General features: G+C 40.5%; 1 protein-coding gene across 1 annotated transcript in view; it reads right to left on the bottom strand.

Annotated features, from left to right (window-relative positions):
• Positions 1-2,231: 2,231 nt before the first annotated feature.
• Positions 2,232-17,259, bottom strand: part of KIAA1549L (KIAA1549 like) — a 104,126-nt gene continuing 89,098 nt past the window's right edge. Inside the window, exons 19-22 of the mRNA XM_041469383.1 lie at positions 10,918-11,015; positions 10,032-10,177; positions 6,077-6,225; positions 2,232-2,513 (exon numbers count right to left, since the gene is read on the bottom strand). Of these exons, the coding sequence (XP_041325317.1) occupies positions 2,232-2,513; positions 6,077-6,225; positions 10,032-10,177; positions 10,918-11,015 (675 nt within the window). The remainder of the gene's footprint in view (positions 2,514-6,076; positions 6,226-10,031; positions 10,178-10,917; positions 11,016-17,259) is intronic.

The raw sequence follows: 17,259 nt of genomic DNA, 5'->3' as shown, positions 1-17,259 counted from the left end.
AAACTCCCACTGAAGCCAACCAGAACCTGTCTTTCTGTGGCACACTGAGTTTGGCCCAGTATTTTTTAGTTGTTATTCTAAAGTGTGGTGCTCTTAGCCAGCTATTAATTTAACCCAATTTGGCTGTGTTGTATTACACTGATAATATCAGTATTACCTGGCTGACAGGTAACTGAGACAGCAGTCAGCCTTTACTAGACTTGTACTTACATGAAAAATTGAGTTTCTTTGGTTGTTTAGTATCCAAGTCACCCAATTGTATATTTGTGAACTCCAGACATAGCACGTTTATATTGATCAGTAAAATTATCGGGGGTTTATTCTTTCTTTCTTTTTTTGTCTTTTTCCTCTTAGTTTATGGAAATTTTCTGACTATAGCAGACTAGTCACTTATATAAATATACAGCACATATATACATAGAAATTACAAAAATACATTTTATTTATATCGGATTTTAAATAATAAAAATGAAATGTCACAATTACTGAAAGATTAGCTAGCGTTCCAAACGCTTCTGCAATATTCAAGGTATTGGAGCAGAGGATGTCTGTATATTCTAGGATAATTATGCATCACAGTCTCAGGGTTTATAATATAATTATTAGGGGGGAAAAAAGCTCTGCTTTAAAAGTTTGTGCTTCATCAATTTCTTCTTCTATCCCCTATTCTAGTCTTCTCTCTTCTTCTCACAATTTACTGATGGCCAAAAAGCTAAACCAAGTTCCCTTTCTCACATCAGTTAAGACCAAAGAAACTCAGGGAAATGAAATGATCAGACAGAATAGCAATTGAGGATAACTAAATAACCCAATGAAATGAAGGACATTACCTTTAACTCCAGTTGACATCAAACACGCCCAACACAACAAATTTTGCAACAACTTCAGTTCCTGAAGCTAATTGCTGAAGGAACTGAAAACAACTGTTCATGATCTCCAACTACTTTGCACAACTGCAAAATATTAACTACTGTCCCATCCCAAGTGGTTTGATTTTCTTTTGGGATTGGATTCCTACCACAACGCAGTGTAACAATCAGTGACCTTTATCTTGCACAATATAAAGTCAACATCATTTCTGGCAATGCTCTCTTTTTCACAGAACATTCATATTTTTGTTAATCCATGTAGCTGTTAACTTATTTACATGTTAATATAGTAATTAGGTCCTCTACATTCAGCACTTCACGGTGCCAGCGCAATCAAAATCAACTGCAGCTTCAGGGAGCACTTTCTGGTATCACTTTAGTAGATAGCATTGTTAAAGAAAGAGGAAAAAAAGCACTGTGTTGAACAGAAGTTTCCTTGTCCAAGCAGGTGTATTCATTTTTCCAGGTTGGAAGGATTTAAAGGTCTCAGGTTTACCAGCTTCACATGCATTCAGAGTGAAAAGCCCGATTATGGAGCAAACAGGAATAACCTTTTTTCATTTCTCTGGGAAGCTTTTAGCACCAATATCCTTTGCTGGCTCTTCATGCATTGTATTCCCTCACGCTGAAAAAAAAAATCTCCTCCATGACTCATCAGTGGCACTGAGGGACAAGGTAGCCACCAATGATGGAAATGTCATTCACCTTCTTCACAGTCCTCTCTTCTTTCACTTCTTTGCACTGTTAATAGGATGAAGAGACTCGGAGCTATTTACAGGACTTTTATTTGTATTACTTAATCATGTTGCATTCTTTTGGTTTGAATACAGTCTCTGGGATGAAAAGGCTGAAATGACTCTGCATTGCTGAAATCAGCACCCCTCATACAATGTCCCACAGCAAACAATTGACACAGCCACTGCCACACCAGCTGTGGCCTTCAGCAAACCCTGTTCTGCAGTTTTCTTCTCGAATCAAAGTTTTGGCATGCAGAAGTTATTTTCAGCAGCTCTGCCTCTGGGCCTGTAAATGAAACTTCTTGTGGCACAGATATGTTCAGCAGCATCTTTAGTGATGATGGGTCATAATACAAGAGCAAAGTGACAAACAATTGCATATGGTTGATCTCATCAGTGTGAAACAGTTTCCTGGCAGCTTTTCCTTAGCTGGAAAGCGGAATTTCCTGTCTTCAGAGCTCTGTTGCTCTGCTTTCAGTCATTCCATAGTGCTGACTTTTCAGACAGATTAAAATGCCATCGCTTTGGCACAAATCACAGAAAGTTTGCAGCCGAAAACAAAAGGACTTGCTTTCCTGGCTACCCCAGGTCGCAAGACACAAACACCGTGCACAGAGGATATATATTAGACCTGGAACTCAAACATGTCTGTTTGCTTCTTGGCCAGCTTGGCCACTTCTTCTCTTATTGCCTTGACGAGGGCAGCTGTGGAGATGTTGGTGAGCGGCGCGTCGGAGGGGTCGTTGTCGGCCAGGCTCTGCTGGGAGGCGGCGGCGGAGGCCAGCGGAGCCTGCTCCAGGCTGGGGTGCAGGCTGCCCTGCTGGCTGTACTGCCGGGGCAGCCGGGAGGGCGAGTTGTGCTGGTAGCGGGGCCGCGGGTAAGCCTCGATGTAGCCAGGAAGGGGCACCTGCGGGGAATTGGAATTGCACAGGATTACGAGGAACGATTGATCGGCGGCGCCGCCCGCCAGGGACCGCAAACCTCCCCGGGGCACGGCCAGATGTGACAGAGAGCACCAGATGGAGGGGATGCAAACCTCAGAATTCCCAGCTTCTATCGAATGCAGGGCAACCCCAGCGTCTGGGAATGATTGGCATCTGACTCCATGATTCAGAAGGCTGAACAGTTACTTCATTAAAACTATATTATATTACATTATACTATATTAAAGAGATACTATACTAAAGAGATACTAAAGAAAAACCCGTGACTGTCTCCAGACAGTCAGGACACAGCTTGGACCTAACAGGCCAATTAATATAAACAACCACCACCAGAATCCAATTAAGAACTCACGCTCAGTAAGCAATCTCCGTAACACATTCCACATGTGCAAAAACAGGAGCAGTGACTAGAGATAAGAATTGTTTTCTCTTCTTCTCCTCTCTGTTCTACTCCAGGAAAAATCCTGGGAGAGAGAATTATGTCTCTCTCTGTTCAGAGAATGTGAATGCCACAAGTTTCTGCCTACAAATGCCTGTCCTGGCATGTGCCATCTATGCATGTCCCAGCTGTGGCAGCACAAAGCACATCTGCTTGTCCTCATTTATCATCACCTCCAAAATTCCAAGGGAAAAGATGTTTGTGGAAGTGTGCTTGCTGCTTAGCAAACACTTTGGTTTTAAACAAACAGCATGATTTTAGTACACCAAAAGCCTGTAACAGAAAAGCAGTTTTCTGATTTCTGTCTAATCCAAGCCAACCACGTGTCTGGCCTCACTGCTGCTGACAGAAACTCACTAGATCCAGACACCAGGGATAAGCTCAGGTGCACCAACTTGGAAACTGAAGACTCAAAGGGATGTTTGACTGCTCAGAAGTGTCAGGATTTCTGGCCATGTCTAACAGAATTACATAATTTTTGTAACACCCCATGTTAGCTAAAACTAAAACAATAATGTAGGCCCTTTAGTCATGGTGAGAGATTAAATTTCTTTCACAAATCCATGAACCACGATACCAGTCTTTTTGGCAGTCAGAAGATTTTAATGCATCAAATAAAAAACAGTATTTATGATTTCCAAAAGTCTATAAAATGGGAATCTACGGGCCTTAATTTTGAAGAAGGCTTTATGTCTGAAGCTTGACCGCTAGGATTTACACATCCCCTACACAGCCTTGGGCACCCATCAAATGCTGAAGAGAATGTCAAACATGTTCACTACAGTGTGATGAGACAAATGTAGGATGCAGGTCTGATATGAAAGTGATCTTTAGATGCAGGCACCTCTGTTTAGTTTACAACAGGGTCTTCAAAAGGTGATTTTACTAGAACAACATGTGATCACGCCACTAGAGGCCACCAATTTACTGTTTTCACTAAGCAGCATCCAGCAGTTCAGAAAATAAGTGCTTTGTGGATACAGTTGCCTTATCCCACAAAACTTAGTGTTTCAATACTTACCATTTGTCTCAGAGAATAATATACTATAGTAATTGTGCTTATAAAATAGTTCCTTGTTGTCAAATCTCTTGTTTCCTCTACTCCCTTGTTTACAGTCTAGGCTAGCAGAAATGTGTGAAAAATGAAGAATCTTATAGATATTAAGCCTCTGTTCTCAATACTTTTAAGAAAATCTTGGAAGTGTGATCAAGCTGTAATCTAGAGGCTCAAAAACCAGGACACGTCCAGAAATTCAAACCCTGAGTATTACTGAGAAAACCTGAGTATTACTTCAGATCTTTATGCTATTCACTTTTATTCAGGCTTTCTGAATAAAAAGAAAGCTGCTATATTAGCTGCTATATTGCTAATGCTGTTACTAGCTCCTCTAGTAATGATTTTCAAATAAAGACAATTTCTTGACAGATTTGCAAATTCATTGTAGAAACTGCAGTAGCTTCTACATTTTAACCTCTTCTGTAGCCACTGGAGGGTTGAAAATCTGAGTAGCAAGGAGTTGTTAAAGCTCTGCCATGGGTAAGTGAAAAGGAACATTTTTTTCCTTTGTATTCTATATTGCCATGGTTATTTTTCAGACTTTTTTTTACATCCCTCTCCATTCCTCTTTCCCTGAAGACACGGAAACCCACAACAGGGTTATACTCTTCACTTTCCAGAGGAAGGAGCTGGGGGCTGGAGACTTGGTTTGCAGTTTTGACCCGTTTGTTTCAGTCTCCACATTTGACAAGTGATACCCGACTCTTTTTCCACAGGACTGCAATCAAGAGTAGGGATACAAAAGGGAGAATGCATGGGAGACAAGTAAAACCTCCTTATTTGTTTCATGGCTTTTTTCCTTCTTAGAGAAAAAGTTTAAAATCATTGCTAAGATACAAGGGGCCTCCTGGATTTAAGATGTAAGAATGGTCAAAAACACACATAAAACAAATAAATAAACAAAAAACAAACACCAAAATAACAAAGGAAAATAAATATTTTTCATGCTTTAAAAGGCAGCTCTGAGAAGGAAATTGATACCAGAGCATCACAAGCCTCCAGGTGTCAGGGGCACATCAGCAGGTGTGCTCAGCTTACAAATGAACAGCTTCTTTTTTTTTTTTTTCCTGACAGTTTAGCCTTCAAATTCAGACTTGCATCTCAAAGTCATACTGAATTGTTTTCCTCACAGGCATCGGGAGCAGTAATAAAGAGTGAACAACAAAAAAGCTGCCCCCAGGAACATTTATGTGACTGTGTTGTATCCTGCTTGGCTGCTCAAAGCCAACTTAGATTTCAACTGCAGTTCATTAAAATGTTCTGCTGATGATTTGCACAAGGAAATGGAATCTGTCTACCAGGTTTTTTAGACAGAGTGGTTCTGCTTAGATACCAGATGTGAGCTCAAGCAGAAGAATTCATCTTTTTTTCCTTGTGTAAAAAAAAAGCCCTACATTTGAGAAATTGTTTCAAACATGATAAACTACTGCAATTCATTTTAGGATGTTTCAACTTCAATTTTTGAAATGTAGGTTTACTTTGGGCTAAAAAATACATCTGTTCCAGTCTGGGATTGTGTGATTAATTATTTAATTTATGATCTGTCCCTGCAGCCTTCGGGAGGATTTGAAACACTGCACAGCAGGGCTGCAGCACTGCTGGGAGGTAAGATTTGGGAGCCAGGCTGTCTTGAGAGAAGCCTCAGGAGGGTAAGATGCTTCCCCAACTTACAAACAGCTCAGGACTGCCTTGAGAGGCAGCATCACCTTCTCCTGACATGTGTCTATCTAAAAATTTAACCTTTCTCAGGAAAGAAAAATGACATCTAACCCACCAACTTTAAACAGGTGCCAGGCCCTAACCTAGTGAATGATTCCACCCTCTAAAGATCTTGCTCACAGTTCATGCTATGAACAGCTGAAGTATCTATGTCCAAGCCATCTCTTATGGCTTTTCACTGCTAGACATTATTCCCATTCAAGGAAAAATTATCCTTTTCTGCTTCTTTGTTGACCAGTGAAGAATTGCTGAAAATCCCTCCTGTGCAAAACACAGAAAACACGTGTGGTTAGAAAAGCAGGGATGCTTACAGAGTCTGCCCACTGCCCTGGTAACTCATTCTCCCCAGCATAGGGCATCCAGGCTTGGTTCCTGTAGGCAGTGGGAGGAGTTGGGATAAAGTAGCCTGTGAAGCCAGGTCGGTTTGCTGGAATGGCAAACACTGCTGGTACTGTATTTCCTGTCAAAGGAGAAAAGAGTAGGCATCATTAATAGCTGAGATTTCAGTTGAAAATCACAAGATAGTGCTTATGAAATAGGGAATTCATGTTTGTTTGTTGAGGTTTTTTGTTTGGGGTTTTGGGTGAGTTTTGTTGCCCCACCATCTGACTAGAGCAGCTTCATCATGCTGGGAAATACTGGAGAAGGCAAGATTTGCTGTTGTCCTCGTAACCATGAACAGCCTTCATACAAAGAGTCCCTAGGACTTGATCCTTGCAACAAATGATCTTCGTAAAACCTTTGACTCATTAGAGAAAAGGAATTTTTCCCCTTAAGTTTGCCTCCTTATATTCAATGTTCAGCTGTTGTTATCATAGATTTCAGGGTAATGCACCTCTCTTTTTGCTGTTTACCCAGTGTTTCTTAATAGCTATAGTATTAATATTATTAGTAGTATCTATATTACTATATTATATCAATATTATTTGTAGGTTAAAAACCTACAAAAATGAGTGGCTGATATGTTTAACAGCCTGTACTCTCAACAATTCCATCATAAAACTTCAATGCTTCTGTAAAAAATACCAAGGTTCTACCTGCTCAGTTCCTTTCCCAGGAACAGTCCATGACTGCCATAAATTACACAGCTAAAACTCAAATAAATATTTGTTCATTCCAAATCTGGCTTATCACCTCTTGATTAAGATGAATAGGAATATCCAGGAAGCCTCCTGGATTAAAATCCCACTATCACATTCCAATTTGTGTGGAAGGAGCCAGAGTTTCAGCCAGATCTCTGGGTAGGGTCACATCTGCTTTCAGGGAAGGTTGATTCCTGTGGCCCACAGAGATGCAAAGAACAATTTGGTACAGAGATTATCCACTGGGCTGTCTGGAAGACCAGCATCCTAATGTGCATATTTCCCTTGAGATATCCTTGATATATTCCCTTTGCTATCATAACTCCATGTGTTTGACGAGTTAAAAATAGACTACAAACAACTTTCTTGCCCAGTTAAATCTTCCTTCCTCTAGTGTCTATTTACATGCAAAGACAGACTCCAGCAGTGAAACACCAACATCACACTGAGGGCATGAAATCCTCATCCCTAAATCCTGGATGGGACAGCTGCATCTCATCTTCATCAGTTATCAGGTTTTCAGTTTATTCCCTTATACTATATGGACATGTATTTTACTTTTCAGATTCACAGAATATAGCAAAAATAACATCAATTACATGAAAGCAGAAGGGCAGTAAACCCTTTAAAAACACAACAAAGTACAACTCCAACATTTTCACTGAGGAATCACAGTAACATCACACAGCTGGGCAGATTCTCTGTACTAGAATTAATGCAGAGAAAATAAAATTTCTCCCCCTTCCAACTGCACATCATTTGAATATTGCTACTAATTGCTCTCAGTAGCTATGACACCACTATGCTGACAAAATCACAAAGACATGGGAAGGCCCATGAAATTCATATGGAGTATAATTGAATTAGCATGAATTACTGGCTGCTTCAAATATCCATCCCCCAGAATCTCATTTACAGCCCTGGCACATTTTTTGCTCCTGAACAATCTACAAGAGGGTTATGCTGCCTACTCTGACAGATGCTGGGACGTTGCATGGGCACATACACAGAGATAGAAAGACTCCACCAGTGACATCCACCCCCAAAGCAGTCTCCATAAACCCAGATATTTACACTTTCTCAATGACCTCCCACAGAGTCTCAGGCCAGAATTGCTGTGGATGCAATCAGGGGTAAAAAAGAGGAGTAAAATATGGTTTGTAGCACATTTTTCTCCAGAGCAGAAATATACCACCTCTATCCCAATTCCTCCAGCCCCATGGTTTGGAAGAGGGTGGGCTAAGAGAAGAGGTGTGGTCAATCATTTGTCCTTCCAGGTCATAAACAGCACAAGGGTTCCTATTTTAAATGAGTTAGCAAGGCTGAAAATGAGCATTCTTCATACATGTACAGAGAAGAAAGTGCTGCTCCTGCACATGGCACATGGCTTCCACACCAAAACACTCTTTTAATTTAACCACAACAAAAGGAGCTACTACTCAAAATGAATATTCAATTGGCTGATGTTGTATCTTATCCTAAATTATTATTGCAACATCCTTATCTCAGAGCTGATACTGGGCTGCATGAGAGTGAGATTAGGCATTAACATTCCAAATCAGCACCTGCAGCAATGTTTATTCATGTATTGAGGCTATAAAAACTTATTTTCATATCAGAACGTTAGAAACCTTGCATTACAACTGCACATTTCTCACAATGATCCTTGTCTTTACTTGCCTGTATTACACCCTTTTGTAGCACCCGTCATATATGAAAGTTTCCTTCATCTACTCCCAGAATTATTCTGGCAAACTCCACAATGTAAAGGAAGGTCATTTTGTCTCTTCTGAACTGCAGCCACCCTTCAGCAACACACAGTAATAAAATCTCCCCATCACTGGATCCAATCAAAAAGTGTATCCCTCAGACCCCATTACTGCACACATAAAGAAGAGGTCTAGGTAGTGTGGCACATTTCATAGCTTGAAATGTTTTGAATTGGGAGTGTGAGCATCTGCTCCTTTCAGGTACTGCACCATTTGCAGAAGGCATGACAATAAGTGAGAGTAGAATGGATCCTTCAAACCTACTGCATTTAATTAATTGACAACTCATTTGCTTAGCCACATTATGATTCTCAGTCAGTGATGTCAAAGACAATGCAGATAACTCTCTATTACTTCTGAGGAAGCTAAGAAAGAATTTTTTTTTCTGGCAGATAAACAGAGCAATGTCTAACAAACCTACTAATTTCAAAGCTTTGAACTAATGGAAAATTCTTTTGAATATTGTAAGCTCTTTTCCATAATGCTTCAAGAAAACATATTTTGCCAATAAAAACCCATTTGAAATAATTTTTTTCCAGCTAAATATTATCCAGACACCATAAAAACAGTCTATCAGCTTCATCTCATGATTAAATCAATTAATTTATAAATACAACTCATATCAGAAGGACCAGGAACTGACTAGACCTTTTAAAATGGGACTTTTAGACCAAAGACAAGTTCTGGGCAGAAACTATGTTCTCCAGAACAGGAGAGCTGAAGAGCTAACAGATTACCTTTGACCTTGAATAGCACTACTGCCTTGTGTTTTGAAGGGAAGGGGCCATGTACCTTCAACCTGCCTTCCTCAGTAGCCCACTGTTGTGACAAGGGTAGGGGTAAAGTTTCTCAAGGGGAAATAGGGAGCCTTTAAAAAGTTTTCAAGCACTTGGATCAGTATTCTTGACTGACAAAATATTGGAAGGATCTAACTCATTTCTCCCCTCATTTCTCCCCGATTGCCTGTCTCTCCCACTTTGCTTGGTTGGTACAAAACGCAACACAAACAAGTCACACAGCTGTCCCAATACTGCAACTTATTTTGCTACCAACACCCTCTATATCCTCCCTAAAAATTCTACAGTTTTGCTGGGTTTTATCAATTCAGAGTCCTGATTAGTGTGCCAGCAGAATGGCATACTTGAACAGAGAACATCTGGGACATTAGTGCTGGATCCTACCTTCAGAAAAGGCCATTTCCTGGTGCTGCTGCAGGATGAGTATTTTAGGTGCAGCTGGGGCACTTTCAAAGGGACAGGCCATCCTCTGCAGGGCTCCTTCAGCTGCACCAGGAAAAACCCCACCTAATACAGTCTTTCCCCAAATAATCATCCTTATTTCTATATCCCATACTTTCATTTCTATCTAAAATAACTTATAAGGCTCTCAAAGTTGAACCCGCACTATTTCGTCACCTGAGTGAAAAGCCGATTGTTCGAGTGGACCAACAGACATGGGAGCTCTGGAGCCCGGTGCAAAAGGTGTCTGATCATGATGCTGGGCCTGATCTGCTCCACTGGACTCAGGTATTCTCACTTTGCTGCCAATATCTGATGTAGACCTGTGCGTTAAGAAAGAAAACAAATACAACTTTTTGTCATTCTTACCTACAGATGTGATTTGTAGCCACATACACGCCTATCAGCTAGAGCAGGACAAGCCAGTGAGGAGCAGTGTGTCCAGCTTTGCCCTGGCATGACAGAAATCTGGAGAACCATCCACCAACACAAGTCTGGAGAAGTCTGGAGAAGTTTGTAAACAGCCCTTTTAGCCTGGTTGCTCTTTTTACCAAAGCATTGTATAAGTTTGAAGCTTGCTGCTTCAAACAAATGCCTGTGTTTGTAAAACCAGAGCTTTACCATAATTAATTCACCAGAGCTTTACCATAATTCACCAACCCAGTCTACAGTGTAGGTGGCATGGTATCATACAGTAGGAGAGCACTGTGGTAAATAACATTACTGCACTTAGGAAGTGCCAAGTTCTTTGGAAATGTTGCAAGTCCAGGAAAGCAGGAGAATGATGGTGTGAATCATCTGCCTCAATCCAGCACGCCATTATGAGTGCTGAGGCAAAGAATGCTCTAAAACAAACAAGAGCCTGCAGTTCCTAATTTTATTGACACAGACAGGCTAACAGAAAATTCATTGTTATTTCATTTTGTGTTAAAATGAAATAAAAACAACATGTTTCTAATTTCATGAATGTATCTTTTTAAGTGCCCCTTCAGGGTTTGCACCAGTTCTTATTATGACAGTGGGTTTTAGAGACCGTGCCTAAAATAAAATAACAGATAAATACCTCCTGAGAGAGGCAACAGCCACAGGACCCGTTCTGGGAGGGACAGGAGGGGGAGGAGAACCCATTACCATCTCAGGAAGCTGAGAAAATCTATAAGCCTGTAACAGAGAAAAATAAATATTTTCTGAAACACCAGTAGATCTCAGTCAAATTGAAAAACAAACCAAAATCAGAAATTAAATACTTGCTCTCTGTGCCAGTCAACTGGAACATAACTTTTTATGGCATCAACAATAATTCCATTTATTTGGGAATTTACAGTGCTTTGGTGATTTTTGAATGTGGAAGAAAACCTGAAAGTGAGCTCAGAGACAAGATGAAGTCTAATTAAAATAAAATATATTAAACACTGTCTCTGTGACAGTGTTACACATCTGTAACCTGCTGGCAAAGCAGAGCTGCTGTGATTATGTGAGACTCAACAACTGCTTTGGATCATGGGAAAAAGACCTGAGTATTTTCACTTTCTCCAGGAAAAAAAGCATTTCAAAGATTCAGAAAGAACCCTCAGAGCAGTGTGTACTGCAGTGAAGCTGCCTGTGAGCAAGACATATTTCAACCTGTTCCTTTCAGCCTTCAAGAGATGAAAAGAAAATTTTCCACAAAACCCCCAATATCTGTAACTTTCCAACACAGCAACAAGGGCCTCAAACAGTTCTGAAAAGGCAGACTGATCCAGAGGAACACCAGACCCACCCACAAAGTCACAAAATTAAGCAATTTGCCCGCAGTAATTCTGAATTCCATCACCAACACATGTGAAAGAGGAGTAATTATGTGCATGAAACCCAGGGCACCCAAGAAATGACATGAAGGACAACATTTTCCTCCTAAATCCTTTGCACTGCTATAGATTAGAGGCCATAATTTTTCCAAATACACTTAGAGGAATCTCTAATGATATCTCACTAGGTGCTTCACTACATCATGGGTGAGGGTTCTGTTTTCCTATTGGTTTTTGTTTTATTACTTAGTTGTGATTTTTTTTCAGTTGTGGATGAGGCAAAGCCTCCTTTTGCATGACGAGGCTTCAGAGCAGTGCATGAGGATAAAGATAAAATCAGAGGAATCACAAATAAAAAATGTGGGTGAGGCTGACCACTATCAAGACACTGGCATTTTGAAAAAAAAATGGGGTCCAGTGGTGGGACTTTGGCCCTCTAAATAAGAGGTATCTGGTTTACCCAGAGAAGCTCCTCCACAAACAGCAGTGAAAGTTAAAAGCACATTAAAACACATGGGATGAGTCACACTCTGTCTCCTGCCCAGAGAAAGAGCCTACAGGATTTACATGATTATTTCAGACTTACCACCTACATTTAGATTGGAATTTGGCAATATAAATCCCACACTATGTATCAGAAAACACTGTCTTTCTGTAATCATCTTGTAAAATTACACATTTAGACCATATTCCAAATGCCTTCATTCTCAAATACCTGCAAAACTAGGTCAACAAAAAGGAAAGGTAACTTATCAAACTGATTTTTGATGTGTCTCCAAGGGAAAAGCACTACAGACACAGCATCTTTCTCTGTCCTCTCACTGCTACCCCTTTTAAAGCAGGTTAGAAACCCTCAAAGGCATGTCTCTGAAAAGAATATTTTCTTGCATTCCACCTACAAAGTCTCCTAATATTTACTTTCCCCATGCTACCATGGTATTTAAAGCATTTCTACACTTAAGTGGGGGGAAAAAAAGTCTAAAAAGACACTGCTACATTTCTTAGCCAGGGGTTTGAAATACTGATTTTTAATGAAAGAACTGTAAGGAAAAAAACAAATGTTATTTGCATCAAAGAAAACCTCAATTATATTTCTCCTGATAGTGCTGGATGTGGAATGGTCTGCAGTGCCTCTCCTGCATCTCAAAGGCTGGCAGTGCCCTCACAGGCTGCCTGAACTCTCCCTTCTGGCTCCACAAGCCTTTCATCCCACATCTTGCTCTCAGCATGCATTTGTGCCAAGCATGAAATCCTTTTTATTCCCCCTTTTTTATTTTAAAGGAACAGCACATGAGATAATGTTTGGGAGTGGAAAGCAACTCCAGACACTGTTTAGCAGGGTAGGGCAGAGACTCAGAGGTAGATTTGGGTTTGGAATATGGACATCAAAGGAGGTATTAGGTATTTTAAGGAATCACAGTTCACAAATATGCTGCAACTTGCACTGGAAATATCAGGGGGAAAAGTAAAATAGAAAACCTAAGCATTTATTTTGCTGCTTACACGGGAGATGAACAATTTTGTGTGAGTGGCAATATTTTGCTAATGGCTGGGCAGAGAGAATCCTGTTAAAGTGAAAAATCCTGTAAAAAGATCTGCTCCACCACACTGAGGAGCTATCTGTCCAGAGGGGACAGGAGTCAGCCCTCGTTGCCCTGAGCTGCCACACACCAAAGTGGTTGTGGGAGGGAACTCCAGTGAAATTCCTAGAGTTTCTCTAATGGGTTGGGGCATTAGTGTTTTCTTGCAGGCAACATATAAATGGGAAAGAAGTGTTCAGAAGTGAAATGAAATCAAAGTTTTACCACAGATGCCTGTTAAAGATTTTTATGAGCCCTTAGGCTCTTGGCCAACCAGCCTGATTGTAGAATTAAAGTCACTTCACCACTGTGAAACGAGTCAGAGAGGAAAACAACAAACCAAAAACACAACCCAGCTGATTTCACAGATTTGCCTAATTTTACTCTTCAAGTATTTATCTTTTTAAAATGATCTCTTGCTTTTTAGCAAAAGAAAAATCCAACCAGACAAAAACAAACAAACCAACCAAAAGCCCAAAAAGAACAAAAGACAAAAATCTTAAGAAGGAAAACATTCTGCATGGGTTCCAAACTCTATTTTGTGAAAAATGATAAAGTCTGTAACATATATAACAATCAGGCAGCAGTAATCCCACCTGAGACCCAGGACAGACTGCACAGGTAGCAGAGTGCAGACCCCATGCCACTCTCTCAGCAAGAAATGCCAGTGAAGGAGTCTGCTGTGGCTACAACACTGACAATTGAAAAAGCAAACCAATAAATAATTTTTAAAAGTAGGAAGTGCAGTTTAGCTGCCATTGGGCCAAGGACAATAAATTCTCTGGAGGATAAAGTCCAGCCACCAGCAGATACCTGCACCATTGTCTCCTACAACCCTTGAGAGCCCAAGGTACCACTGTCAGGATGTAGAAAAGAAAAATCACAGAATGGTTTGGAAGGGACCTTAAAGATCATCCAGGCCCAAGCCCCTTGCAACAGGCAGGGAGTCCTTCCACCACACCAGGTTGTTCAAAGCCCCATCCAGCCTTGAACACTTCCATGGACGGGCCATACACAACTTTTTGGGCAGCCTACTCCAGCGCCTCACCACCCTCACAGTACAGAATTCCTTGCCCATATCTAATCTAACCCTGCCCTCTGTCAGTTCACTTGTGCTATCACTCCATACTCCTGTAAAAAATCCCTCTCCAGCTCTCTTGTAGCTCCTTTAGATACTGGAAGGTGGCTCTAAGGTCTCTCTGGAGCTGTCTCTTCTCCAGGCTGAACAATCCCAAGTCTCTCAGCCTGTGTTCTTAGGCCAGCACAAAATAACTATAGGCCAAAGCAGAAACTTTGCAGTTGGTTTTAAAGGCTGCATTTTCCTAGTTGCAATATTTAAATATTTTTACCTAACCTTTCACTTACAAATTGGCCCTGGGTGAAAATATTCTATGTTGCCTTCTAATTACAGAAATATCCATAGGAATTAAAAGACCAGTGTCCTTGCTAACTCATTGAATGATTTAACTTAATTGATTACTAAATTGCAATCCAGGAATAATTTAATTTTTTTTTATTTGGCTTTGCCTTTATAGCTGTCCTGTTTCATACTAAGCAGCTGTTATTGAAAGTGGCTGAATTTTGGTAAAATACTCCCACTTTACCCCTGTTAAATGCAGGGGAGCTCTGAAGACAGGGATGCTTTACCAGCCTCTCAGGCTGTACGTGCTGGTCATCAGTGCCTGTTTGTGGTGCTGGGTCTCACCTTGGGACCCAGAGCTCTGTTACTCCCACTCCTCTTTCCAGAGCACTGCTAAAGAGGAGAGATGGAAACTGGTCCAGCCTTGTGATGGAGAGGGTTTTCTTCTCTGGTCTCAGCTCTCACTTGACTCAGTGGGGCAAATTTCCAAAGCTGAAACATGATCAACCAAGGCATGGAGCTGGCTGTTGGGCTGGTGTCACACGTTCAACCCTTTAACTCCATCCTCCAGTCTTAGCACACCAGCCAGGTGCCAAGCACTCAGCCAAGTGTTACTCATCATGTTTTGGAAGCTCCAGGACAACAGGGAGAATTTGCATCTCACTGGCTTTCCTCTGCCAGGAGAAGGCATGAGCCCCGTGTGGAGGAATCCTCTTTTCACAGGTCACCCAACGGGCAGGTTGGTGAACAGGCATTCCCTCACAAGAGCTACACATAATTTTGGTATTACATGTACAGAAAAACCCAACCAAACAAATGAAAAACACACAGAAAGCCTCAAAAGGGAGAAGAAATTTGAAAACAATAATAATAATAAAAAAAAAAGATGTGCACATACTCTGGAGAGATACACAAACGTTTGATGGTGGAACTAGCCAAGAAATTGACTACAAAAAATTAAAGATCCACAATTTGGAGGACACCTGAAGCAACACAGAACTAAAGAGTGGCTCTGGACCCCTCTGAACTTGTTCCATCTAAGAAGAAAAAATGCCCTTGAATTTTCAAAGATAAAATTTTCATTTTCAAAATGCTCGGTGTTTTGAATTGTAACATTGTTGATGTTGACTTCTAATTGCCACTAAGAACTGAATTTTAAGAAAGGGAAAAAATGACTAATTCTTGGTTTACATAGGTAACACACATCCCAGTGCACAGGTACCTCTCATCCCCAAAACTGGGGATATTTTCAATTTCAACCCTCCATCCCCATGAGAACAAACCTGGAAATGGGGTAGTTGAAGCACAGTGCATATTCATGAAACTGATATGCAGAAAACTATGAATTACCAGCCCTTATCCAAAGCCTAGCAGTCTGTGCTATCCTCATCTGTGGCAATCAACCATCTTCAAGGAATTTAACTATTTAACTCTGTCTTAGAGTTAAAGGAAAATAAGCAAAAGGTCCCAAACACGCAGATGATTTAGGACAGTAATAAGTCTTAGAAAGACAACAGTGAATCATTCACCATAAGAGGAATGGCTATTATATTTTTTAAAAACCTCTCACCATATAATATTTTCAATTTCATTTTAGGAGGATTCTTTGAAATGTCGAGGTAATTTGACTCCCCATTAGCTGTCTCTTAAGCTTTTAATCGAATTCTAACCAAAAAATATAATTATATGTTGTATGAATTCCATCGGACCAATTTCAAAGTGTCAGAAATAACCTTAGCATGACTTAAATAGCACCAACCTGAACCTTTGCAGGCAGTGCCACTGGCTTTCAGCTGTGTTCAGAATAGTTCAGAAGCAGCATCCCTTAATGTATTTTTTATTGCCATGGAAGGAAGTCATGGTAATGGTGATTTTGAACTGAGGACATTTTTCTGCATTACCTTCTTATTCTAGCCAGGATTAGGGACTCAATTTGAAATATATTCTTTAAAAAAAATTCTGACCAAAAAAAAGCCTTAAAAAGAACAATTTATCACACTGGTATTGTTAGATGGGCTATTTCTTATCAGAAAGCAATCACCTCTAGTTTAGATTTATATCTGACACAAAAGAAAATATATTGTTGAGTTTCACATTGCCATATGTGGGAATTCAGGGGCAGTTTCCCACATGAGGGCATGCACAGTGCTAGTGTCACTGCTGTCCAGACCCCGACAAAATTCCATTAACAATTTCCACCCTTGGGTTTAAGTTCCTAATTCATTTATTACTTCTGTGAGGTGAGGACGTGTTAGCTGCTGCTTGAGGCTAGAAAATGAAGGATAAAGTCAGTTATAAGGTCATCTAAGAGACCTCTGGAATTAAATCTTCTCTAGATTTCTTCTCTAGAGACCCAAGCCAATAGCTGTAAGTGCAAGACTGCCAATAACAGCCCACATTTCAGGCTGCTCTTCAGTGGTGAACCTCTCCAGTGGTGCAGAAGAGCTACCCAGATGTCACCACAGTTAAACCATAAAACCACGTTGCTTCCTATTATGCTGACTAGAAGGGGATGTGCAAACAAGTTTGGTGTGAGTTCTACAGCACTTCATTCTAACAAACTAAAAATGGAGTTGTATTTCTGTCTCTACAAGGCTTTTTAAGGATAAAGTGTTTAATTAAGAAATGATACCTAAAATATTTTTACTTTTAACTTAATAACTAAGTACCTGTGGCTT

This window comes from Pyrgilauda ruficollis, unplaced genomic scaffold, assembly GCF_017590135.1.
Source record: "Pyrgilauda ruficollis isolate IOZ18807 unplaced genomic scaffold, ASM1759013v1 scaffold230, whole genome shotgun sequence".
Lineage (NCBI taxonomy): Eukaryota > Metazoa > Chordata > Aves > Passeriformes > Passeridae > Pyrgilauda > Pyrgilauda ruficollis.
The sequence above is the reverse complement of the archived record's forward strand: the minus strand, read 5'-3'. Positions and strand labels throughout refer to the sequence as shown.